The sequence below is a fragment of the Parambassis ranga genome, chromosome 21 (genome assembly GCF_900634625.1).
Source record: "Parambassis ranga chromosome 21, fParRan2.1, whole genome shotgun sequence".
Lineage (NCBI taxonomy): Eukaryota > Metazoa > Chordata > Actinopteri > Ambassidae > Parambassis > Parambassis ranga.
In genome coordinates this window covers 16,968,984-16,996,905 of record NC_041041.1, presented here as the reverse complement: position 1 = coordinate 16,996,905, position 27,922 = coordinate 16,968,984, and the positions used below count along the sequence as shown (strand labels likewise).

General features: G+C 39.9%; 1 protein-coding gene across 1 annotated transcript in view; it reads left to right on the top strand.

The window, feature by feature from the left end:
* Positions 1-249: 249 nt before the first annotated feature.
* The window catches only part of slc4a3 (solute carrier family 4 member 3), a 29,563-nt gene continuing 1,890 nt past the window's right edge, over positions 250-27,922 (top strand). The window contains exons 1-20 of the mRNA XM_028433673.1: positions 250-303; positions 7,987-8,161; positions 9,534-9,784; positions 9,920-10,101; positions 11,094-11,320; positions 17,069-17,214; positions 18,181-18,361; positions 18,535-18,670; positions 22,585-22,768; positions 23,514-23,619; positions 23,816-24,000; positions 24,196-24,415; positions 24,799-25,014; positions 25,100-25,248; positions 25,331-25,525; positions 25,671-25,862; positions 26,067-26,156; positions 26,234-26,400; positions 26,489-26,742; positions 27,659-27,828. Of these exons, the coding sequence (XP_028289474.1) occupies positions 250-303; positions 7,987-8,161; positions 9,534-9,784; positions 9,920-10,101; positions 11,094-11,320; positions 17,069-17,214; positions 18,181-18,361; positions 18,535-18,670; positions 22,585-22,768; positions 23,514-23,619; positions 23,816-24,000; positions 24,196-24,415; positions 24,799-25,014; positions 25,100-25,248; positions 25,331-25,525; positions 25,671-25,862; positions 26,067-26,156; positions 26,234-26,400; positions 26,489-26,742; positions 27,659-27,828 (3,480 nt within the window). The remainder of the gene's footprint in view (positions 304-7,986; positions 8,162-9,533; positions 9,785-9,919; positions 10,102-11,093; positions 11,321-17,068; positions 17,215-18,180; positions 18,362-18,534; positions 18,671-22,584; positions 22,769-23,513; positions 23,620-23,815; positions 24,001-24,195; positions 24,416-24,798; positions 25,015-25,099; positions 25,249-25,330; positions 25,526-25,670; positions 25,863-26,066; positions 26,157-26,233; positions 26,401-26,488; positions 26,743-27,658; positions 27,829-27,922) is intronic.

Below are 27,922 nucleotides of genomic sequence, written 5' to 3'. Positions count from 1 at the left end.
AAAGAGAAGGGCTGACGCCCATCCTCTAGGTTCCTTCTGCTTTGCACCCCATCCTTCCATCTCCTGCTTATCCCCTTGTCTCCTTACAGCTCAAACCCTCCCTGACCCTAACCCCTGCCACCCAAGTCACATCACCCCACCTCCTGCACGTACCCAGTTTCTCCTCCTCAGTGCCACATTAGCCAGCTTTCCTGCAGGCACCTGCTCTCCTCAGCAGTCTACTCTACCAACAGGCTACTCACAGCCCCCATGGCTACAGGAGGTCATGCCCCTGACATCGATGTGCTGATCAACCTGCAACAGGTAAGAATTACTTTTAAATGTATTTACAAATGATGACAAAAGCATGAAAACAATCACCGTAACTCTAATAATAAACTCGTGCAGGTAGGTTACCCTGGTGCTTGTGTAATGAGGATTGTTTTCATACTGTTTAGAAAAGCCAGTATCTTAAGTTCTAATGATAACATTTCTCAGACCTTCTATTAAACTAAGAGCTCCACATCCACATTGGGGATATCCTTATGTCTTTTACACAGCAGCCCTCTCAGGAGACTAACCATCCAGCTAAAGGCTTTGAACAGCATAACCTTGTGCTAAAAGCCAGTCGCTTTCAGTTTGATTTGAAATGCCCTAATTAGACATGAGAGCTCTTCCAAGCATCCTAGTGAAAAGCAACAATTGTTTGTGGAGCCCCTAGGGTGAAAAAAAATTAATGTAGGTCCCCACAGCTTATGCTTTTTGTGTTCTTTCTCTATCGTAAAGACAGATACAACATGTAGTCCTTAGATGTGCAGTTTGTGCAGATGTTTGCTACCGGCCCAAGAAACTGGACTAGATTTAAATCTCACTAATTAACAAATTATATCTTGCACATATTTAATCTGTACCAAAGGCCAAAAACATTAGTTTACTATTTTGTGAGAGCAAAGATAGAGATAGATGACAAAAGCAGTGTAGATTTGGTGTTGATGTTAACTTGCATCATGAAATGAAATGTTAAAACAGGTAATGAAGAACTCTTTATATGCATACAGTGGCTGCAGATGTTTTCTGAAATGAGAGAGAAACCGGTTTGTGTAGCAGACGTTACTATGTCAGCTTGTACAATAGAGTCATGCTCAGCGAGCCAGTAAAATACTCCTGTAGAGCTACAGTAGGAGGTCTTTTCAGTAGGGCCTTTTATGCTGGCAGCATGCCTGGAAGCCTGTGAGTAAAAAATGAAGTGAGAAAACACATCTTTATATTTGTTTGACAGGTAAAATAAATCCTTTCAAATGATCAATTGATAATTCACTTTTAAACTGCGGAATTTGGAACATTTCACATTTTTCACAACCAACAGCTTCTCAATAGCTTATAGGTAAGGTTCGCTTCATGCTGGTTTGAAGATTGAACCAACTTATTTGTGGTTTATTTCTGGTGGTTGTTGTTGTGAAGTGTTTCCAGCTCAATGGAAGTAGCTGTAGCCCTCTGGCAAACACTGACCTTTGAAACATGTATCATGAATGTTGAGAATAAAGGCCTACTTTTTATTTCTAGATGGATCTTTGATAGTGGGACAATGTGGTAATGAATACAGATATAGTGGTTTATTGTTAGCTTAAAAAGGACATGTATTACAGCAGTTAATATTAGCGGATAGAGCCAGACAGATATTGGAACTTTAGGGCAGATATTTTTTATTTGGAAAAAGCATTGGTGTCATTAAATCAGCACATTTTAAGACATTTATTTTGTTCTGCAATGTGGTTATAAGGGTCAAGGTTATGTTAGGTTTATAATAAAGGGAAAATATTATAACAATATATGCAGTAACTGGCAATCCTGCCAGTTGCAGGGCTCGCTCATAAACTGAGAGGTGCTACAGGATGATACAAGTGGTAAAGAGGTGTGTATTTATTTATTTCTAAATATGAAATTTAAAACTAAATATGAACTTGGTTGCTAGGAGATAAGTTTACACATTTGGCCCAGGAGACATGCTTTACCATCTTCTCTTAACTTTCTACAAACCATCTGTTTCTCGTGGAGCAGTTTATACTGTGATAAAGGGAGTTAAAGTGATCATGCAAAACTGCTAAATATCTACACTAGTGTTCTCTGTTCTCCAGCTCTCTGATCTCTTCAAGGTCAGCTCTGGATGATGAGCACATTTGCATATGAGTTCACCATAGTTGAGCAAATTGCTGAGATTCTCTTTATTAATTCTGCCATGAAATCCTGCAGTTTTAAAACACTGGTATGACGGTGTTTTTTTAGTGTGATAGGTTTTCCTCACTCAACACCGTGATGCTTATCTGGAATGAAAAGATCACTGAAGTGTCTCCATGACTAAACCATTCCCTCCAAAGTCTCACATGAATGAGTCATCCCCAGTGTGTGGCAAATGCCCATGTCCTGTGTAGCGGAATGCTTTGTTGCTGTTCTTCAAGTGAAACACATTAGCCTGCGTTCTCAGAGAAAAACGGCCCTGCCAAGTAAGTAGGTGATGTATCATTATGCACAGTGGGGACCATGTCATCAGTGGTGTGCGTGGCATATTGTGATGGTCGTTTTGAGGGAAATAACAGGCTGAAAGCCTGTCTACAAAAGTGGACCTCTCAATTTTTTTTACCCTCAATTACTTGTAAACATTGTATTTAAAACACACACTTACAGCATGCATAGTCTGAGACAGCACTGCTACTTCCTACAGATGATCAAATCCAGTAGGAGACACTTTTGTGTGCAGTCATGAAAGCTGGCAGCCCAGCTGAGTCTGGGTTGCTACAGAAACATCACTGGCTTCTGATAGCTTGTGGGTGTTTTGATAACTGCATATCTGTCTTAACATCTTTGAGTAAAACCGTACAGTAGTAGTTCAGGGTTCTAATTGTAGCACTGCGGTCAGTGGAGCTCTGTGTGCGTGTGTGTTGGTTTTGTTGCACATGCACAAGAGTGACACACTATACCAGTAGATTCATATAGTAATTGCACCATTTGCTGTTGGTGTTAATGTGTGAAGAAATGTAGCGCTTCTATATTTGATTATGTTTTACAGATTTTGTGTTGGGAATTATGTGTTTGCATTATTCATATATTGTTAAATATGTCTCCTAATTAGCTTGGTTTTGTATGAAACATATTTGCCACACATCCTCACTGAATAGTTAGATTGTTTGTGGTTCCCAAAATGTTTCTCGTCATCAAAAGACAAGTGTGTAAAAAGAGAGGCCGGGTTTATGAGGACGGCATAACAAGGTTAGGTTGCATGTTTGTTCTTCTGTGTGAAGCAACATGTGATGGCATTTCTGACTAATTATTACGCTGGGCGCTATCTTTCAAGAGGACCAACGCTTATATACATATCAGTCTATTGTTACACAACTGTGGTATTGTCAGTAACAATTCAGGTTAAACACAGACTTATCCTGTATGAATGCGCCAAACAAAACACAGGCGTGGGAGGGATCCTTTAAGAAGAGGCCTCCTGGAAATACTAGTCCTGTGTGAACAGGGCTTTGAACATTAAATGAATCCAAAAAGGGGAACATTTGCATGTGTTCTGCAAAACTGTAAAGTGGAAATGTGATTAGGATGCACATACAGAATGTAGAATATTTATATTTGTTGACACATTGCAGCTGAATATTGGTTTAAAGCATATCTATCTCTCCTTTATTACTGCTGTTATTGGGAGCGCAAATGAAGAAGCAAAAATAATTGTGCCTATGAAGCATTTCTTTCTTTTTATTAGATAAAGACACATTCATTAGAATTTTAAAATAATTGCTCATGAACATCATCTGCACAGAGAAAGAATAAGCAAAAACACTGATGCTGATATTTATGTTAGTTGTGATTTGTTTGTCTGGGAAGAGCGCCAGTTCCTTCAATCAAAGAGGCCTGGCATGAAGGGAGTGGGAAGAGGTTTTTTAAACACTGCTGGATAAAAAGCAACCAAAAGCAGAGCACTTAGCTGTGGAAATATTTTGCATATTTATTCTTTTCCTGCCTGAACAAGGATGTAATAGTACAGAATTTAATTTTTTTGCCATTTAATGTGACCTGTTGCTTAAAGATTCATTTAAACCACATTTGAATGATTTGAAGGGCTTAATCAATACAAATGATTAATACATTTAAATAGGTTAATTATAAAAGACTAACATAAAAAAAGGAATCTTTAGAGTCAAATGGATTTTGACATGTTTATTTTTGCTTATTTTTTATTATATTGACTCACATTTGGAGCTAGCCTCAAGTGGCCACTCATGGAGACATTGCTAAATAATAATCTGCTTTTATTTTTAATTTTATCTGTAATCAATGCAAATTCTTACAGGATTGTTGCTTATGATCTGATATAATTTTCCTCTTTGTTGTTGTGAAGTTTTTATTACATCTTTTCTTAAAACATGTTTTAATAATGGACCTCATTGTCAGTGGTTAGATGCATTTCTATAGATGTGTGTATTCGTGAAAATTGATTCTTATTGTGATGAGACTCCAGTTCTTGGGCATTTCTCCTCACTTCTCTCACATTTTAGTCTCTGTGGGTTTAAAAAATAATGTCATGCTCCTTTGTGGAAACACCAAAATAGTGAAAAATGTATAAAGACACAAATCATCAATAATAAACAAGTTTAAATTTTTTTTTGCCTTGAAAAAGAATATTCTCCACAAGCTGGTGACATTTGCCTATTTGCATTTTGCAGTTTTATTTATTTTGCATAGCTGTAAAATGGCAGCAAATAAACAGAGAATATGCATTATGATGCATCGAAGGACATCAGAAAGTCAGATGATTGTCTTTGTTTTGAAACTGTTTAATGTTCATTTTTTAAAGCTTGCATTGCAAACATGCAAGTGGGTTTTTTGGGGTTCCGAGGGTTAAACCTTAACCCAACCCTAATAATAGCCTCTGTGGTAATGACTTACCATGTAACTTAAAACCATGCAGTGACCATTGAAGAGCTAAATGGCCTTCACTCAGGAAGTGTTTCCTTATCACTAATGTGAGAGCTTTTGATCCTGACAAACAAGGCAAACACAGACACACATGCACCCTCCTGAATAGTAGTCAGCAGCTGATAAATATTTTAATGCACCTCTCAGGATCACCATTCCACTAAATATGAAATATTAATGTTGTAGTTTAAGTTATGCAGTTCACAGGAAAAGGTTAAACTGCATATTTTTATTTGAAGTGCAGCTCAGGCTTTAATTGAAACCTCCCCTTCTCATAATTGATAACAAGTGGCTAAACCAGCAACAGATAAGTTACATTTTCACGCATGAAATATCTTGTGTTTGATGTAATGTAACCCACTCACAGTAAACCAGCTGGAATGAGATGAGAGATTCTATCCAGCATTCATTAGAACAATATTTGAATTAGGAGATTTCAATCTCGATGTTGGCAACACGACTGAAAATGGATTAGATAGAGGCTTTAGTGGAGTTGGAAAACATGTCAAATGATCCACTCTGACTGCTGAGTCATATATATATATATATATATATATATATATATATATATATATATATATATTTCTTTCTTATTGTAGTGTGTTGTTTTGTAGCTCCTAAAACACTTTCTATTGAAAATGACAATACTGTTTATTGTTGCTAGTTTTTAAGCTAAGTAATGAATATTAAGTGCTGTTTTGGCAAATTATGATTATTATGGCAATTATGATAGAATTTAAAAAGGTATAACCAGAAATATACTGTCCTCTATTTTCTCGATTGCCACAGTGACATGTCCTGCTTATATGATTGGCTCTGGAGCAACAGTAATGACAGGCATACTTACAAGTTATAAATGTAAAATAAATGAATAAAAAATAAACAACAAACAGGTGTGTCAATAGTGGCACAAACAAATACATGTCCATCATTTCCGTGCTCTGTTTACCTTTAGTTGATTACTAGTTCCAGTTATATGCCAAATTTCTCTGCCTCCACTCGATCACTGAGGATGTTTTAATAAAACCCTTCCTGTCAAATGTGATTTGTAGTGACCAGATGCCTTGGGAAATGTGTTTTTTAAAGGCAGATGGCAAATGAACTGGTGCACTGTAGAAGGCAACAGAGGCAATGTATGACAACCAGTTGTGTATGTATAACATGTCAGATTGTCTCTGCGCTCTTAAAACTGCATCTAAAATCAACTTGGGTTAGCACACACCATTGTCTGTTTTCCTGTTTCTACTCAGACAGAGCGTCCTCCGCCACCTGGACTGGGGTCACCCACCTCCGGTGTCCCTCCAACTCTAACTGACTTCAAAGCTGACATGAAAGAGTTTTGAGCCATTATGCACCAACAGGACGAGAGCCGAGCAAAAACTGTGTTTAGAAGAGGTTCTTCTGTGTAATAAACTCAATACTATTCCCTGTTGAATTACATCATGGCCATTAAATTCAAGGTCTTACACTGATGAACAGCCTTTACCAGACCAAGTAAAAAAATGAGGAAATGAACTTTAAAACTGGTTTGGTTTGCAGGAACACAAAGCACCTTAAATAATAGACTAAATTGAGCTGGCCCTCCAGTGAAAACATTGCTTTTACGGCTCACTCAGTTTAACATTTTCTATTCTACCTCAGCCTTGTGTAGATAGGTTGCTCAGATCATTAAATGCATCCTGTCCCTTCATCCCACTGGTAATTAGGGAGTAATGGAGCCCTGGCACAGAGAAATCTGAGACCACTGAGCAGTAGCCAGGGTGCTTACTGTGCCAGCACCAATCTGAGGCAGAGGAAGCATTTTGTCCCAGTGATTCGACCTATCAGATGCACCAAACAGCTGAAGCAGGACACTCCCATCAGCCTTCACTGTCTCCAGGGGCTGTCTAGTCCATTAGTTCTTTGCTGCTTAGCACTTTGTTGTATTGATTTAATGTCCTTCCTACATGTAGTGGAGGATATACAGACATTATACCTGTTCTAATCATAGAGAATTATTTCAAAATACAACTGCAAAATACAAAATAAAGGGAACACTTAAACAACACAGTGTAACTCCCAGTCAGTCACATGTCTGTGAAATCAGCCTGTCCAGTTAGGATCAACACTGACTGTGAATCAGTTTCAGCTGCTGTTGTGCAAATGGAACAGACAACAGGTGGAAATGAGGCAGTTATCAGGACAGCCCTATAAAGCAGAGGTTCTGCAGGTGCTGACCACAGACCATTTCTCTGCTCTCATCCTTTCTGCCTGATGTTTGATCACTTTTGCATTTTGTCAGTGCTCTCACCCCTAGATGAAGCATGAGGCAGTGTTTACTGGGAGGAGATCCCTCTGGACAACATCCACCGCCTCATCAGGAGAATGCCCAGGCCTTGTAGGGAGGTCATACAGGCATGTGGAGGCCCCACACACTGCTGAGCCTCATTTTGACTTGTCTTGAGGAATTTCCACTCAAGTTGGATCATCCTGTAATGTGATTTTCCACTTTTATTTTGAGTATGGTTCCAAATCCAGACCTTCATGGAACAATGATTTTGATTTACATTGATTATTTTTATGTTATTTTGTTATGTTATGTTCCCTTTATTTCTTTGAGCAGTGTACATTCAGACAAAGCAAAAATAGAGTTTTGGCTTATATGTGGATGGAAACAATAAAAAAGATTTTTTTTTAATAAAATAGGATAGTTATTCTATGTGAATACTCGATCCCACAGTAGTTTTGTGCTTCATTTAGTAAAAAGGTGCTTCCGAGTTGTGTCTTCTAAAGCAGTGTTTGATTAGATTGCCCACTTGGCTTATACATACAATATAGTAATCAGAGTAGGACAATTCATATAATCACCAAGTTTCAATTCCGTGGTATTGGTGTTGGCTTTCTCCATAAACAATTGGCCTCATAGGTTATAGCAAAGTAAAAAACTTTTTTAAAAGGCGTTCATGTGGCCTCGTAGACTACAGTTTCCTGTTTCCCCATACAGTTCTACTTTTTTCTTTGCTGCTGTCATAAAGTGTTTCTGTTGTTCTTCAGGTGAAGGTGGAGGAGGAAGATGAGGACAGATCTGTGGAGGAACAGGAGGAAGAGGATGAGGACGAGAACTGGGAGAAAGCTTTGTCTGTCGAGCGCTTTGGAGACATCATCAGCGACTCTGCTTCCACTAGCGGAGACAGGATGGGCCGACACTACACTGAGAAAGACTTTGAATGTAAGCAAAGCTACAATCTGTACATGTATTTGTTCTTGTAATTAAAGATAATGCCAAGAAAGCTAAATTTATCCAGCATGCTATAATTTTCAGCAACATGAGCACCGCTGTTCCGTGGACTTGACATTGTTTGGATTAATTGCCTGCATTTTGGAAAGATAACACTATTGAGCTTGTAGAAGGGCTGGACCTCAATGAATCAAATACCTTAATAATCATATGATCAACATGATTTGATAGTAATATTAACTGCAATATTAACAGCAAAGTCTCATTTTAGGGTTTTTTCAACAGTAAGCCATGTGGAAAGGATGGCTTGCTATTCTGCCAGTAATTACCAAAATTGAAAATAATTAACTGTGGAGACAAGATCGGAAATGCATTTATCTAAAAAGCTGTGCATAATAAAGTGTAACAAATATCAATAAAACCTTCTGCTAATGTAATAAATATGAAACTGAAATCAGCTCATAGTTAACTAAATTTCTCACCATACCAGCAGGTGGCTCACAGAGCTAATGCTAACCAAACTAGGCATTACTAAATAATCAAACACAAACTTTTTTCTAGTTCCTACAATAAAACCATTGCTGTGATAATGGTGTAAGTAGCAGGACAGGTGATAAGAAGAACTAATAGCTTCCAATCTAACAAGCCTGATAAGCAGAGCTAATTTATGGTAAAACCTACACAGGAGAATGTAATTTGGATAACGTTTAACAAATTTTGGTTTAAGCCTGCAGTCCCTCAGACACATATACACAGACTTACAGCAGGGTTTTCCATATTTGTTAGGTATATGGCTGGATTAGAGCAGGAAGATTATATAAATTTATAAATAATAGTGGATTAAGATTAGATAGAGCTGCTTTCTTTTGATGTTTATTAAACACGGGGTTTCTTAATTGCTGCATGCTAATTTAAATCTAAAGCTATCGTTTGTGTTGTGTCTAAGGGATTAATATTGGAGGAGGGAGAGTCTCCCATGTGAGATTCTTGTTCTACATGTTTAATGGAATTAACAGCCTGTGCCAAAGAAAACATTTGTCCCTATACGGATTCTGTAGAGATACATTGATGTGACTTCTTGAACTACTTCTGTGCTATAGGTTATGTTGTTTTAACCCCAGTCTAAAAAATCAGAGTGCTGCCTTTGGGTAGAAATAAGTTCATAAGTATCCCAGACAGGCTGAAATGTGGAATAATACTTTCCCTGATGGTACCACTGCCAAGAGGAAGCCATGACTTTATGTCATCATTTGCAGCGTCCATTTAGTTTTGCTGTAAAACAGTAGTGTGCCATCTAAACAGTAAACAGTGTGTTAAACAAGATGTGTTGAGTTTTGTTTAATTATTCATTTGTTTTAAACAGATCACAGGCACACATTTCACCATACACACCACCCCTTGTCGACCCACCTGCCCGTGCCCCAGCGATTACGCAAGAGGGTGCACAGCTCTGACAGACGACGCAAAAAGAAACGGAAGAAAAAAAAGACTTCACTGCCCCCCTCCGATGTTACACCTACTATACACGAGGTAGATGAGGAAGAGGCGGAGTCTGAGACAGAAGGACTTGGGGTGGCTGCCGCTCCCACAGAGCTGCCTGAGATCCAGCCACAGGTAAAATAAGTCAGAAAAACCACACAGCCTCATCAGTGTAAATTCAAATGAGCAAGCAGTGTTTTAACAGCTTGTCAGACATAATTAAATCTTAGCATATTCCTCCCCTTTCACTGATCTTCCTCTTCCTCTCAGTTTAGTTTGGGGAGCCAAGAGGACTTGGAGGAACCTCTTCCATTCACTACCGTCCACACGGAAAACGAAGAACATCCATTGTCGAGGAAAGCCGCACTGACTCTGACAAAGGGGGCAGCTCATAATGGGGGGATAGCTGTGATTGGACAGGAGGTGGATGGAGACGAAGCAGCTTGCAACAGGTGGGTTGTTACAACATCTCAGGTTATTCGGTTTTTTGCCGATTTCTCTTTTTATAGATCAGAAATATGTTTTTATATCGATAATAGATTTGTTATTTACAATAACGAGCTTTTTAGCTCTGTTCTGGTCCACCACAAAAGGAAAAAAGGTCTTTGAGCTTTCAGATGCTCCACTATGTTTACTTGCTTTTATTTTATCTGCTGTTTGATGCTGGACAAGTAGGAAAGACGTGTTGGTTAAAAAAAGCTGATAAATCAATGCATGGGAATTACAAGTGTGTATACATGTGGGACACATTTACACCACAATACATGTGGGACAACATGGAACAACAGAGCTGAGTGATAAGCATCTGTTTATCACATTATTTAGTTTTTCTTTGTGAAGAGATAATAATCAGGGTAGGACACAGTTTCTTTTTTACACACATACATACTACCGTTCAAAAGTTTGGGGTCACCAGGCCAAAAAAAACATTTTTTTAAAAAAATAAAGACATTTCCAAGTGACCCCAAACTTTTGAACAGTAGTGTATATATAAAGTTCTTATGGCACTTAAGCCCATCTACTAGCTCCAGCAGAATCCTAGAAGACCCATCTGGCTTGCTAACATGCATAACCATCAGAATATGAATTATTTGGTGACGCTCTGAATTATGTATGGCGTTTGCTGCTGGGAGGTCAGGGACTCCATGGAGATTCAGGTATTCGTCTGTAGTAAGGCTGGGCTGGATAAAAGCACAGAAACAACTGTCATGCCTGTGCTGAGCAATATTGTGTTGCCTCCTCACAGCAGAGGATGACTCAGACCTCTAATGAGGAGATTCAGGTTTGTTGTTGTGTTGTGAAGCCCCCTGTTGGTAATGTGATGAAAATAAAACCAGGAATGTTAAAAATGTAATAAAATTTTAGCAGAATCTAAAATTTGACATTTTTAATGGTGTCTATACAAAGGTTGATGTATCGGTTACATCATTTTGTTTTTTGCCAGTGTTCCCTCAGGATCAGAAGCCTCAAGTTCTGCCACAAGCTGCGGCTGGTTCCGCCGGAAACCTGTCCACCACCGTCTGCCAGGAGCCCAGCGGAGCAACTATGACCTGCGGGAACGAATCTGCATCGGCAGCATGACTGCTTTGGAAACGGCCATCTACCAGCAGGTGCCCACGGATGAGGCTGAGGCCCAGATGTTGGCCAGCGCTGACCTGGATGACATGAAAAGTAAGAAAGACATAAGAAAGCAGGTATATTAAAATTAGTACATGTAGGATACATGAGACAGATGTTACAGCAACACTCTAATCTGAACATAAAGAGATGTAACTTACAAATATATATACATACACACATACACTCTTGGTGTTATCTTGATATTCATGTTAGTAGACTGCTGCTTTTATAACATATAATGTAAGCTATAAGCATATTTTACATGTATAATATATTTATTTTGATGCGCGTGCGATGTGCGTTTATGTGGCCTCGTATATGTAGAATTACATGTGACTACAACATGTCATATGTAATTATACTCCTATATTTTGGTTTAAGGCTTGGATGGTCATATTTAGAATATATTTAGCACCCTCTGCTGGTCTTAAAAAGTATTACTACTACAACAATACTTTTGTCTATGGTGCAAATACAGGGAGGATAGGAATGTTGCACAATGTTTTTGACATATCCCCCTCCCCAGTCCTAGGCATATGGATAAAATTTATGTTAAGAAACATACAAGCCACTAAAATATGAAAAAGAAACAATCTGCAGCCTTATGTGTTTAATGCCAGGAGTATTTCATCTTATTTTGTAAAATCCTAATGTTATTGCTGCTTTTTTAAATACTGCTGAACCTATAAAGTTTGTTACAACATGTCTTAATTCCCTTGCTTCACTGAGCCTGATCACTGACAAGTTCTGTTTACTGCTGCATATGCCTTGGCTCCACCATGAGCATCCCACGTTCTGCCTCATGAAACCAACCCACAGAGCTCCTGGCCCCCACATTCACTGTTAAAAATAATCCTCCAACAAAATAACACAAAGAATAGAGGACAGAGAAGAATGACTGGGAGGCAACAGCTCGTATAGCAAGAGAAAAACTTTCTCTCCCAGCATCAGGGGGCATTAATTAACAGAGGCTGCAGTCGATTCCCCTTCAACAGCGACCCTGCCTCTGGCTCTTCCTGCTTTACCAGAGCAGAGTAATCATTGACTGTTTAGGCCCCAACTGGAAACACAAAACAGGACACTGAGAGTCACTCAAAATAAGTAATCGAATTTGTTGCTTGTGATGCTTCACATTGACAGGCCATATATATACCACTAGTGTATGCTCCTCTTTTCCGTTTTGGCAGTTTGAGTTGCATTCACACTAAAGTGACCACAAACTTCACTTTCAGCAGCTGAGATGAGAGAAAATCATTGCACTGTGCAGTTATTCCTAAAGCTTGATTGAACAGTTATCAACTATTATTATTCAACTGACAGCGTGTGAAGAAATTACTTCTTTTACCATTTGAATTGTGGCTTATGATCTTTATCAACAGATCAGGTCTCATTCATCATAGGGATGGCTTAATTGCACAAAAATTAGTGTAGTCATGTTACACATTGTTTAAATGGAATTAGCTTTACAGCTTAGAATCTGTAAATCTGTGATTCCAGCCTTGACAGGATTCAGTGCCAAGGTTTATTGTCGGTGTCTCACACTCATTCAAAGAACTCGCGTACAAAGGTCATACCTTAGATGTTAGCCTTTGTGGGTCCTTAGTAACCATGGAATAGGAAGCAAGGAGGGCTCTGACTCATGGACACTTTGTGTCCAGGGAAAGAAGGTTGTGAAGGATCTACTGCATGGATCCTTTGTGACCAGGGAATTGAAGGCCACATTTCACAGCCATATTTGGAAGACATTTTGGAAGAATATCAGATAGATCAGTCCAGCACCATATGCAACGCTGGATCATTTTTTCTGTCTGGGTCAGTGTCAGTCTCACACATCTTGCAATGTTTTAAAGTGTTTTTAATCCACCGCAATTTGGTTGAACATACCTAAATACAGTTTCTAGAGAAAGGGAAAGATGTGTTTTTTTTTGGCTGCATACAAACATGCAGTCATGCATACAAATGCAGAAAGTGAGTCACAAACACAATATTCAAGCACGGTGAGCATGTTTTTATACAGGGTCCTGTTTAGCTCACATTGGTGAACCTGATGTAGATGAGTCTGTCCACGCCACCTCGGGGACGTACTTGTCTCTATGGAAACGGAGGGACTGGAATGGTGCGGCTCTCACTGATAATTAGCACTGTGATACACATCTCTTCTAAGCTGAGTGCCAGAGCCGATAGGCGTTATTCTCGTTAGTTAGGCTTATTTTTGCATAAGCCCTAGTATATATATTGCTGCATGCATTTTTGTGTGTGTGTGTGGTGTATATCTTTTCGCTGTAATTCAATAAGAATGGAGACTTCAACCTTTTGGCACCTAACCCTTACCCTCTCACACGTCACATGATTGGAAAGTGATGGCGGCCTTATGGAAACAAAAGGCATCACCTCTTCTGCTTTGATCTACACTTTCTTGCTTTTCCAGCAGCCACAAAGATCAATAGGCTGTGGACATCATTAACAAAGGGGGTGGTGCCACCATTCAGCTGACAGGCGGGTCTCGCAAAGTAGACTGTCCCTCATCATCACATCCTCTGGGAGTTGTTACCATTTATGTATCTCTCTGGATCCAGCAAGGGGGCTTCTTCTCCAACATTGGTTTGGATTTAAAGGAAAACTCTATATGTCTTGTATCTATATGTGTATGTGGACTGGCATTGACAAATACGCCGGATGGTTTACTTGATTGTTTTTGGTGCTGTTTTCTGGGCTGTAAACAACACCTTCTTTAGCCTTCAGTTCTACCCAACAAAAAAAGTTGTTTTCTGGGTGTCGCAGAATTTTTTTGGACCCAAGTGCATTTGCACAATCAAAAGAAAGAAGCAGGTTGCAGTTTGTTCAGAGCGGTGACCCAAGGAGAGCAACGGCTTTGAAGAGTTGGAAGACCTGGATGAGAAGTGTGTCCACTTTGAGAGAGGTGGAGAGGAGGAGGTACCGACCGTGGAGATGACAGACATTGAGGGACAGGAGAACCAGGGACATGAGACCTCTGATAAGAAGCGATGCACTGACCATCATGGACCAGAACGTCGATGCAGTGTCCAGAAAGGCTTCGGCACACCAAAGCAGCATCAGCGTGAGCACCACAGCTCATTGTCGAATGTGGATGGCTTTGAGGACTTTGAAGAGTTTGTCTTGGATTTTGATGATTATGATTTGCTCGAGTCAATCCACACTCAACTGGGCTCACCACTCGAGCCTATCCGTAAGTTGTGTATGTTTGTGTTTCTGTGGAGACTCTCCTTCTGTTTGATTGCACTTTATTTCTGTCTGCTCAGTGCATTAAATCAGGTACATATGAGCAGCGGCAGTTGCTTCTGAGGCTCTGATTCAATCACAACAAATTGGGGAACTCACATGGACGAGCCATTTATTCTATTTTTACTTTATAAATCAATGGACTTGGAGCTTATTGATTATTCATGAGAGCCATTGATAAGGCTCATTCATGACCACACACTGAACAAAGTTGTCCACTGTATTGAGCTAATTGACACGGTGCTCGACTGCTGCTGTTTCCTACTTTTCTATTGATTCTGTAGCACCCATTTGGCTCTGGGCTCAGCCACAGCTGGAGCGGAAAGACATTTCATTGACAAACCATGTGTGATTCTGCTTTTTTATCCTTATTTGGACTTAGAACCCATGATTAGTCCTGTGAAGATGCTGTTTCCCAACACATAAAAAAAACAAAGCTGACTAACCTGAACTACACATTATAGTTCTGTTGGGGCTCAAGTACCCCGTGTGGTTAAAAATGCCCCTTTGTTTCTTTTACTGAGCTGGGATCACTGAGATTTAACTTTTGTAGATACAGAAATTAATTCTGGTTCAGATACTCCTCTGACGGAATGGCCTGAAGTGATAACAATAAATCTACCTTACCTTAAATTACTGGTGTTACAACAACAGAAAAAAACAGATATGTTGTATGTTAAATGTCACACAAATGTCAATGACTGTAAACATCTGCATTTTCATTGCAAATAACCCCTAAATATTTGCCCAGCAGCTGGATTTACTCAAGATTTGTGAGATTACAAGGTCACACTACAATCCATTTTGCCAGCCTTTAAGCTAAACATTTTTACACTCTTTTTTTCAGGTTTCAAGCTAATTCACTTTTTTTTGGACCAATCAGATCCTGTGGGTAACTCCTGGCAGCTGTGATTGGTTTTAGTTTAAAATCTGCTCCAATCTGCTTTCTCCAAATATTTTTTATGGATGACTTCCTGGATGTTTTGTGTAACAAATTACCTGTTGCATGAGTATTATAAATAATCTGCAAAACAGATGTAAAGATGTAAAGATATTTCTCAACATTTGACATGGATGCTTATGATTCTCATACCTTATGTCTGTAGACATAGTCATGAAGATCCCTGAAACATTATCATCACAAAATGAATAACATTTGGGCATTTAATGTTCAATGTTACAATTGAGTTGGGGTCAATGTTAAATGTTACGAGGATGTGCTGTGCTACAGTTACACATATTTGTGTTTACTGACTCAAACTCTCTTGTAGATCATAGCAACAGAACATGCCCAAGGTAATCGTAAACATATTGGGCCCCTTTTTGTTTTGGACAAAAATGAAGCTTATTTTTATTCATTTGAGCATTTATCCAAGTAATATTTTTCATACGGTACCAATTTTTCAAAACAATTGGCTGCTCTCAGATCAAGAACAGAAACAATGACAAAACAAAGTGAAGAACACATGTAACATTGTCCCAAAGGGACTATCAAGGCCAGTCAAAGGCTGTTCATATATTCCCTTTTCATATTCAACACTTGCTTGTGCTGTTGTTGGATTGTGGTACTCCTGATGTATATATATCACGTATATAAATGTTTATTTAAATATGGCTTTTCCAGCAAGTTCAAGCAAAGTCAATCTGAAGGACAAATTAGAAAACCAGATGAAGAAAAGATGGAAGACGAGCAAAGATAATTCAATCTTCACCTGGAATTGCTTGCCCCGTCATTGCCCTTCCCTGCTGTGAGGGAAAAATCCGCTCATCCAAATCAGTGAGAACAGTTCATACTAGGCCAACCTTCGGAGACTTTCCCTTAGGAGTCTGCACAAAATGAAATACTGCCTAACTTCATTTTAATTTCCATTTCTGTCTGTTTCCCTGAGGCAGATATGACGTAGCAGAATAGGACACTCATAGCAGTATATGCACACACATGAACACACATCTCACACACACTCCTCAAGCAGCTGCCTAAAGAAAAAATAACACTTTAAATAAATGTCATCAATTAAATACATTTTACCACCTACAGTATGTAGAAAAATCATCCGTATCATAACCTTGGATAGTGTAATATTTTCACCACCCACTTAGTTACTCTTATTTTTCATTTCCCTTTATTTAAATGAAGTGACCACCCAGGCTTCCTGCTCTTTTACATGGCCATTGATTGCCAGGTTTCATGAAAAGACTGCCTCATTATCCTTAATCCAATAAAGTACAATTTGCAGGTCAAGGAAATTGAACCTGAAATGTTTCAATTTAAGGAGGTTAAAGCACCTTCTTTGTAGCAGTTTCCCATAGCGCACAAATAAATTTGATTTCTGACTTTCCAGCGTGGAGTACATTCTGTAATTCAGAAAAATGAATGTGTTCACAGACCTTAAAAAATGATTTCTCAGTAAGGAAGGTTGCTCACATAATGAACCTAGACAGGCTGGGTGTTTAATGTGGATTATTAATTTGGACGTCATTACTCTGACATGTTGACCTTTGGCTTCGTTTTGACTTGAAATACTTGTGACTTTTCAGGTCACAGATTTGAGGACAACCCCGGGGTGAGACGCCACCTGGTGAAGAAGTCATCCCGATGTCAGCTGACCCGGACCAGTACTGCATCTACGCCACTATCCAGCCTGAAGAAGAAGAAGAGAGCAGCAGATAAGAAAACACATGAGGTGTGCAGCACAGTGAAAAGTGTTCTTCTCTAATTAGATTAATCTGCATATTGACGACTGGGTTCACTTTACATTTACTTTACAAGTATTTCATCCAGCTTTATTATATACCAGTTGGACTTTTGACTGTCGGCTTTCTTATTAGGCTGGTATATCTATGTTTGGGCTAATAAATGTTGGAAATGGGTTAATGAGAACTAATGAATTTGATCACCAGTTTCTGACCTTTGGACACATGACCAAAGATTTTCTGTAGCTTCTGTAGACTGTGTTGAATTGGTTTACCAGAAGAAATGGATTTCAACTTACTCACTTAGGTCACCTCATTCTGGCCTGCTAAATGCTCCACAAGTACATTGCAAAAAAAACTATGGTCAGGCTAGATTTTTGTACTAATACACAACGGATGAATTATTGTCCAACATCATATTAAACAAGCTCTGTTGACAATTTAAAGAAGAAACTAAAAACCTTTTCAGTATGCATCACTACAAATGACTCAATTCCCATTGCACATCAGTCCCACTTGATGTAAGAACACTTAGTAGTTCAACTTTAAATCAAACTTCAGTGTGTTATTACTGGCTTCAGCACAAGCAACAAAATTGCGCCTGGTGTTTCACCTCAGTTCACCAGTAGTGTCACAAAACCACAAATCAAAGCAGAAAAAAAATCTACATTTTAAAATGTGACAAAATGTTCCTCCAAACTGTTTTATTGTCCCTAGTTCTGTCCAAACCATTTTTTTTGTAGTTGTTGGCTGAGTGTGCTGAGCGTTTTATCTGCGTTTCATTATAATCTCGTTTTTAGTTAGTGGTCACAGCTTTTCTTGTATTCCAAAAACATAATCATGCACTATTAACAATGTGATAAATGTGTTTTTTTTTCCTGAATCACAGCTCTAGAACAATATTCGGCTGTTAAACCTGTTCCAGAGGTAATCTTGCCTGTGTTTCTGTCCTCCAGTTGTTCGTGGAGCTGAACGAGCTGATTGTGGAAAAGGATCATGAAATGCGTTGGAAGGAGCGAGCTCGCTGGATCAAGTTTGAAGAGGATGTGGAGGAGGAGACAGAACGCTGGGGCAAACCCCACGTAGCATCGCTCTCCTTCCGTAGCTTGCTGGAGCTTCGCCGCACCATCACACAAGGTGAAATGCTCAGTATCAGTGCTGTGGTGTTTCTGCTTACATGTGCAGCTGAAATAAAATCCACAAGCATGCCACGCAGAAAGAAATAATGTCCCCTAAAACAATTGTTTATTAGATAATCCAGTCCAAGCAGCCAATCTGGATTTTTGTTTTCTTTTATCATGCTGCTCTAGGTGCCATCCTTTTGGACCTGGAGCAGAACTCTCTTCCCGGCATCGCACATCTGGTGGTGGAAACGATGATCATTTCTGATCAGATCAGAGCAGAGGATAGACCCAGCGTTCTCCGGGCTCTGCTTCTCAAACACAGGTCAGCAACTGGTCAACACTTATATTAATATGCAAAACAAACATATTTATGTTATGTACTTTGTTTAGAGATGATTTTTTTTTTCATTTTCTAGTAATAGGTAAAAAAAAAAGAAAAAACAACCAGCCCCACCCTTAAAGTTCCTGGTACATAATGGCCCCATGGCTTTGGGCAAATACTTTACAGTGCCTGGCACTGGCTTATCAAGTTAAGTTGTGCGTCCTCTTCGTTGGTCTGATTGGTTGACACTAGTCTGACACTGGTGGCTGACAGATGGTTCATCCAATCACATGTCTTGGATTCTTGTGAAAGCACCCATTTTTTTTTTTACAAACTATTTGTCAGGGGGATAGAACCACATGGTGCTGCATGTTAAATTTTTGTTAGCTGAGTATGTGCTTTGTTGCCGTAGTAACATCTAGCCTAAGAAGAGCTAGGATCAATAAAGCAACCTCACTAGCACTCAACATCTGTTTGAAGAGAAGCCCCCCCCCCAATGTCGGTCGGTTTAGGCCAGTTTATCTACGTATTAACTGGCCTGGTCAGTAATACGTAATATGTTAGTGTGGATGCAGCTTTGTTTACATCTTGATCCTGGATTGTAGGTTTGGCATTGTATGAAAAAAAATCAAACCCAAGCCCTCTTCCTCATTAATCATTATCCAGCAGTGGAGGTTGTTTAAAAAAGGCTACGCAGGCTGAACAGAGCTGGGAATTTCCAAAAAAAAAAGTGACATTTAACTACACTTGGCCCATCAGATCTGTACTTCCCCAGGGTGACTCAGCTGCAGATGTCAAGACTGTGCTGTCATAAAAAATAGACTGTTAAATTAAATGTTTTTTTTTCATTGTGTGAGCCATCATAGGCATCTGATCTCTGTTTTTGTTGCAGTTTTAATCAGATTTTGTTAGACTTCCCTTTCTGAATGACTGTGACCTGGCAGGCACAAAAACACTAACGCTAAAGACACTGGCTAGAATGTTTGTTTTGAGATGAGACAAAAGGTTAGAAGGATAGAGATAAAGGTAACTGACTATAAGTCAAGCTATATTAGAGTTTGCGTCCATGGTCTATTGTTAGTTAGTGCATAGGTTTTAGTGAGCTGCTGTTTCTGCAAGAGCATACTTCTTTGTGTCAGCCGCTGCTGGTACCCAAGTCGATGTTGATGTTGGAAATTATTGGTTGTGAGGCTGTTAAACCAGCAGAAGTGTAAGTGATGGTCATCAGGGGACAAACAGCCTGCTTGTAGGTGCCACAGTCCCAATTCAATATGCATTATTACCATGATGAACTTACTTGAACAGTACTTTAATGTTTTTAAAAAAGCCCACACAATACCTGAGGGGATAGATAGTTCAGATTATTGTCAAATAAATACAAGCATGTGACTCTCAAATGGTCCCCACTTATTGATTGGTACTTGTATTGACACAGGCAGCATAAACTGACCTAACACAAATGGCCAATGGAATAGTGTGCTACAACATAATGCTTCATAGATTTGTCTGTTATGCAACAGGAAAAAACAAGTAAACTGTATGTTGGCTGTCACAATGCATGATCACAGGATAGAAAAGCCATACAGTTAACATGTTCTGTTGTGGCAGAGATTACTTTGAATTCAGTTTTGCATGCAATGGCCTGATCCAGTCTAACACGGTCTCTGTATGTAGTCCCTTCACCACCATTATGTGACATTTATTTTAGTATTTATCCAGTCAATAAACCTTGGCCCAGCAATAGATGCACTACCAAAATATCGGCATGTTCCTTCCACATCCCAACCAGTTTGGAACAGGCAGATATCATCTGAACTAGCTTTCAACCATTGCCATTTCTGAGATGGAATTCGTCCTCCAATTTTCTCATCTTCATGGATTGACACAAAATTCGGTTTAATGGTTGACAGATTATGAGTCCAAAAATACTCTTATGCTGAATGCATGCTTGCATTCTAAACAGAATGTATATAAACTCAATGAAGTAAGTGGACATATCCTCTCTGTATCAGCCTTTAAACATTGCAGCTTAGCATTAGCTAAGCATCAGCACTTATTGAGCAGTTGCCTTGACAAGATACATAGAGGATATGCTAGCATATACTGTGTAACAACAAAGTTATTTCTAAAATTTGGTTTATTGGAAACTGGAGATGACTCCCCGTGTTCACTGCAGACTTATGTGACATTCAGAACACGCCCCCTATCTGCCCTATCATCTGAACCATAATTGCAAATTAAAACACTGCAAGCATAAGTTAAGTCTGAATTATTGTGTGAACTTGAGTTGTTTGTATAGTGTAGAGTGATTCGCACCAAGTTGTCATGGAACTATAGGCACACTTCAGGGACTTTTATTCTATGTTAGCACTTTTAGAGACAGAGTGACAGAGTCAAAAGTTCCAGAGTAGCCTCTAACCTTGGAGTAAGATCTTTCTGTTAACTACTGCCAAAACATAGAACTTGGAGTTTGTTTTGAAAACATCTTTCATAAGCTTTCTCTGCCAAGCTTCCCTTCCACTATGTCTGATTGGTAAAACTTAGATGAGGATGAGGAACATGTTGTATGAGCAATATCATGCTTCAGAACACCTTGAAGTGGATTATATACACACACACACCTATGTATTTAAATAATTATTACAAACTGTTAAAATCGGAGTTTTGCACACATATTCACAAAGTAACACAACAGATGCGCACAAAAGAAGCAGGCCAGTGAACATTCTTAGCAGGCCGTCATGCATTTGTTCCAGTTTCACTGCCTCGCCACATAAATTCCCAGTAAGTCACTGGCTCCTTTCAAACTTGAAAAAACCCCTCTGTCATTAGAGTCACCACCAGCCTGAGATATCAGATTTATTATGTGGAAAGAAACACATCGAGGTGCTGCTAAAAAAAATTTCGCTCATTGCATACTCAGTGCAGTTTTTAAGATCGTTTGGGAACGCCTCGAGCACAATTCATTTCTGTGTCACACCTCGTTCTTTTGTCTCTGAGTGCTGTCGCATCCAATTTGAGAGCGGTCTTATAGGACCATGTGGGCCTAATGAGTGAGGTGATGTCACCAGTGGGCTGAACAGTGATGTAATGAAAGTTGAAAAAGCTGGCTCATGTGGCTCACTAAATACTTCTCTTTATAAGAGGAGGTAAAATGTACTTCGCATACATAAAAGCACAGAAAATCAGACTGCAGAGATTAGTCTCTGGCTGTTATAGTGACTCTTTAATCCAAATATCACATTCTATTGTGTCAGTTTAGATTTAACTGAGACAGCTTTTCGGATCAGCTTCACCTGGTTTACTCATGTAATGATTTAGGTTTTTAAGAGCTGCATAATGTATTATGTAGTTTTATTCTGTTTTATAAAATGCAAATTATTCTGCTTTCCACTTCAAAAATGGTTAAATGCTAACACCCATTGGCAGCTTTGAAATAGATCCTTCTTTTAAATGATGATTTTTTAACTTGGTCTGTATAACATATGGTCCCTTCAGACAATATGATCAAATCAGAGCTTAAAATAGTCATTTTAGTCACTGTCTCAATTAAAAATAAATCCCAAACAGCCAAGATTATGTCAAAAATTAAAACTATTGGAATAATATTCCTTAAGAGCAGCTTCTTATTCCCCTTAATCCTAAACTGGGCAATGTGGTGGAGTGTGAATGCAGCTGACGCACACCAAATGTTGCCTGGCTGCTGAAACCATGGTAACCAATTGTGTCTACACCTATAACTTTAGGCCTTAATAGAATTCATGGTGATGGAATACTGGCCATCTGCTGTGTGCTCTAACTTCATTTTCATTTATAGTCATACTACTTTGTTCCATAAACTATAACATTACGTCCTTTCCAGCAGCCTGGTAAATATCATTGAAACTTCTGTGCTTTGTTCTTTCTTTCCGTAGCCACCCGAGTGATCTAAAACAGCGTTTTCACCGCCACTACTCGTCTGCCAGTCTTCACGGGAGCTTCAATCACAACAATGTCCTGGACACCAACCTGCCCCTGGTGGCTGAGGAGCAGGATGAGCACCAAGATAACAAGGTCCCGGTGTACGACCCCAAACAAGACGTATTCGTCAGCCTGTTTGTACGTTTCCTTTGCAACCAGTTATAATACATCACACACTTAATTCAATCATTTGAGACGCTCATGACAGAGATCTAAGAGATGTGGGCTCTGGGTCATGAAAGGCTGTGACGTGGGTGAAGCTAGGCAGGCAGACAGCACATTAAATATATTTTACTAAAGCCAAGGTTAGTGATTAACTAGTTTTGACAGGAATCCACTAGGGTAATTGAAGTCAGCTATCTAAATGGAGAGAGATAAAAGGAGCGCTGAGCTGTCTTGTTTTAGGTCATGGTTTGCATTAAGTTCTAAGAATGAGCAGTAAGCAGAGTTTTAAGTGTGATTAAGCTGAATTCCTGATACGAAGCCTGTGGCTCTCACATTGTTCTTTGAAACAGCACTTCATGAGGTTAGAAGTCATGTAGGTAATTCCTCAAGCTGGAGAAAGCAAGCCTCCCTTTTGCCACATGTGTCAAATTATGTTCTCAGCCGGGCTGCAGGTGCTTCTAGTTAAAGCTTCTTGATATGTTAACTGTGAAAACTTAATGTTCCCCATGGCTTAAAATGTTGGCAAATTTAAAGCAGTCTATTAAAAATAATTCCCTCAAACATAAAGAACCAGTTAAGCAGGAACTGTAGGGACATTAGCTGATACATACGTTCCCACAATAACTTCACATTATTGGTCCCATGCACTGTTATGGTGTCACATTATGTTGGTGGGGACAATAATGTGGGTAATCTTTTGTATTGTTCTTCCTCCAAGAAATCTCTCCACCCTCTGCCTCCTGAGAGCCATCCAGCTGCAGCCAGATCTATGAAACTCCTCGCCAAGATTCCCAAAGATGCTGAAGCTGTCATCGTGTTAGTTGGTAAGCTCCAGGGACAAAACAGGAATTCAGCCTTTTCTCTTCTTCTCTGTTTTTATAAAGATTAGTATGCTTATTGTTTATTCTCTTGTGTGGGATGTCACTCAGATAAGCAGTTATTACATGACACAAAAACAATCATGTCACAAATACCACTAATGCTTTATGTAATATGTTTTGTTTTGTTTTTTCCTGTAAGGCTGTATTGAATTTCTGGAGCAGCCAGCCATGGCCTTTGTCAGGCTGAACGAGGCAGTCCTTCTAGAGTCTGTGCTCGAGGTCCCTGTCCCTGTTCGGTTTATTTTTGTCCTGCTTGGCCCCAGTCAGTCCAACGTGGACTATCATGAGATTGGACGCTCCTTCTCCACTCTCATGTCTGACAAGGTAAATACTATACACTCTAAAGCAAAATCTAAAGGAGTCACAAAAATGAAGAAAAGACTTGAACACTGCCAGACCCACAATTAACTAAACCTAAAGGAATAACAATAACAAACTTCCCTACGTTTGAGATCAAAACCGTTTATCTCTAATAGCCTATCTTCAGCAGTGCTGACAACTGGTACTGTTTTGTTGCAGAACTTCCATGAGGTGGCCTATTTTGCTGACAACAGGCAGGACCTACTGAACGGTATCAATGAATTCTTGGACTACAGCATTGTCATTCCACCCTCCGACGTGGAGGGCAAAGACCTCCTGAAGACAGTGGCTGACTTCCAGAAGCAGATGCTGCGCAAGAGAAAGGAAAGAGAGCTCAAGAAGCAGCACTCCACACTCGGAATGGAGCTGGACAACAAAGGTAGTGTCTCAAAAGAATACATGTTCTGTTGCTAGATAATTAGCTACAAATTGTAAAAAGAGTACAAAAATCTATTTTAGATACTTTAGGACATTTCTGGCATCAGCCCACTGTTTCTTACTCAGGTTTTAGATCTATAGAAACATGGAGAATTATCAAAGACTTCCAAAGAAAGCATGTATTGGCTTTTGGGTGTGGTAGTACAAAGACCAACAATGGTGATGTCAACCAAACTGCAGAGTAGAGTAATGGTGAATTGCAGTGTTGGCTCAGGTTTTGTTTATAATGTTTACCGGACTGCACACTTAATGCTTCTTACAGTGTCACTGTTTGTATTATGATGAGTTGTAATAAAGACTGTGACTCCCCGCACACCCCTACAGAGGTGAGTCCAGAGGTGGAGGAAGAGGGGGACCAGGAGGTGGACCCATTGAAGCGCTCAGGGATCCCATTTGGAGGCCTGATCCACGATATCCGCAGGCGATACCCAAACTATGTCAGTGACTTAAAGGACGCTGTGGACATGCAGTGCATCGCTGCTGTCATCTTCATCTACTTCGCAGCGCTGTCGCCAACGATTACCTTTGGAGGCCTACTGGGTAAACTGAGACTATGAATAACAGACAACTGTTCTTCTTGTCACTGATACTGTGGTCTGATACCTGCTGTGATTTTTACAAACAGGAGAGAAAACAGAGGGCATGATGGGAGTGACTGAGCTCATTGTTTCAACTGCAACTCTTGGAGTTATATTTTCACTGCTCGCGGGTCAGCCGCTTCTCATCATCGGCTTCTCTGGACCCTTGTTGGTGTTTGAAGAAGCCTTCTACAAGGTGCTTTGACAAAAATCGAAGACTCACAATACACTGTATCACATAATTATCCCCATAAAACTAACCTAATCTCTCCTCTCAGTTCTGTCAAGCCTACAACTTTGAGTACCTGACTGGTCGAGTGTGGATCGGTTTCTGGCTCATCTTCATCGTCCTGGTGCTCGTGGCTGCAGAGGGGAGTTTCATGGTCCGCTATATCTCACCCTTTACCCAGGAGATTTTTGCTTTCCTCATCTCCCTCATCTTCATCTATGAGACTTTCTCTAAGCTCATCAAGGTAACAAAGTGTATTATCGTTTCCCCACGATAGAATCTGACGATTTCCATGTTTTTCATATTGGTCATGTTTCATTATTGTTCATATCTTCCAGAAGCCCACACATTTGTCGGCATATCATGCATATGTGTCTTCTTGTTTCCAGGTGTTTAGGGAACATCCACTTATGGCAATATACCCCACTGACACCACTCTAAGTGAGGACTTTCAAGAATTTGAAGGCCCCGTCTTTAACCAGCCCAACACCGCTCTTCTGTCTCTGGTGCTCATGATGGGCACTTTCTTTGTCGCATTCTTCCTCAGGAAGTTCAGAAACAGCCGGTTTTTAGGTGGCAAGGTAATATCCTTTAAAAAGTGTGGTTTTAGGTTAAAAAGAGCATTTTCAATAAAATGTTCTTTATACTCCACAAGGTTCCCTATACTCCACAACTGTTACTAATTGTAAGACACTGTAAAGTTTTTTTTTAGCCTGGGTTGACAGAGGAGTTTTTGAGCTGTGTGACTACAAATTACTTAATCTTTGTTTTCTGAATGTCCTCAGGCCAGAAGAATTATTGGTGACTTTGGCATCCCCATCTCAATCTTAGTTTCAGTATTTGTGGATTACTCCATTACTGACACCTACACACAGGTAAGTTCATTTTACATCACTTCAGGATTTAGTGTGTCAGGTTCTGCAGTAAAATATATGGCTTTTTGTACCTCTAGAAACTCAATGTGCCATCCGGCTTTTCTGTCACGTCCCCTGACAAGAGGGGATGGTTCATCAGCCCTTTTGGTGACAAGCAGCCATTTCCGACCTGGATGATGGGAGCATCTGTTGTCCCTGCCCTTCTTGTTTTCATTCTCATTTTTATGGAAACTCAAATCACTTCGTGCGTAACCTATAGAGTATATTAGACATGTGCTTTCTGAAACATTTTAGAATTAATAGGTTCTCCTCTCCTTTCCTTCATTTCTCAGATTGATAGTCAGTAAAAAGGAGCGCCGCCTGGTCAAAGGTTCAGGCTTCCACCTGGACCTGCTCCTTATTGTCATCCTGGGGGCTGTCTGCCCCCTGTTCGGCTTGCCTTGGCTCACTGCTGCCACAGTGCGCTCCGTCACTCATGTCAATGCGCTCACAGTCATGAGCAAAGCCACAGCTCCCGGTGAAAAGCCCATGATCCAGGAGGTGAAAGAGCAGAGGCTGACTGGGCTTCTTGTGGCTGTGCTTGTTGGTAAGATGATAGGAGTTTGGAGTGCCAAATAACTGTTTGCCAAACCCATGTCTGTACAGTAAGCTTGGTAACTTAGCTCGCACAGCACTCAGGTCTTGTCTTTGTTCAACAAATTTTATTGTTAGCATTAGCTTTGGCTACCTACAGCTTGCCTAGGGGGTACACATTTTGTTTTTGTTTGTTTTTCATGTTTCTGTAACCTTCTGTAGAGGCTGTACTGTCATAAAGTTTATAGCAGATAAATCAGATCAATACATCACAGTATCAGTGGAAGGAGGTGAAGAAAACAATCCAGGTCCGTGTATTTTGTTTTGGGCCTGCAGGGGTTACATTTCATTACACATTAATTACAGTGTTTGGATTTCCAGGCATTGCAGAGAAGGGCAACCTTAGCAGCTCCTGCATGTCTAGACATTCATGAAGCATGACTCAGCCTCTTCAACAGCTTAAAAGCATTTTACATTCTGTTTACTAATTATCTTCAGAATGAACCAAAAGCAGTTTGTGCACACGTAGACTCGATATGTACTGTCCGACACTGCAGCTTTGTTTTTGTCGGGTGACTGGGTGACTGTTTTGCCAGCTGAAAATCTTGTTCCAATTAAGGTAAGGGTTCCCAAAGCAGCCCTAAGTACAGTTTGATCCTGTTTGGGTATACAGACATAATGAGTCATCGTGATAGTTGAGCTCTTGTTTGATTGAAATGCTGTTTGGATTAAGTAAGACATTTCGGATTAGCCCTAAGAGCGCTTCAACCAAAGCATCGATTTTCAACTAAACACCCCTGACACGATGTTTGTTTTTATGGGCTGTTCCCTCATTGAATGAATAATTTTCTCCACTGTTGCAAATTATTGTGCATGTGTGTGCAGCATTTCAAAGAAATGTGTTCTTTAACCCCTTCTCTGCCCATCAGGTATGTCCATAGTGATGACAGATGTTCTCCGCCTCATCCCGCTGGCTGTTCTCTTTGGCATCTTCCTGTACATGGGGGTCACCTCGCTGACCGGCATTCAGCTGTACGAACGCATTACCCTCATGGTCACTCCTGCCAAACACCACCCCGACCACATCTACGTCACTAAGGTAACACACGCACAGAGAATGTTTACATGCCCTCGTCTCTGATTATCAGTGGTAAAATGAAGAAACCAAATCCAGCAGACGGGCAGCTGCAGCC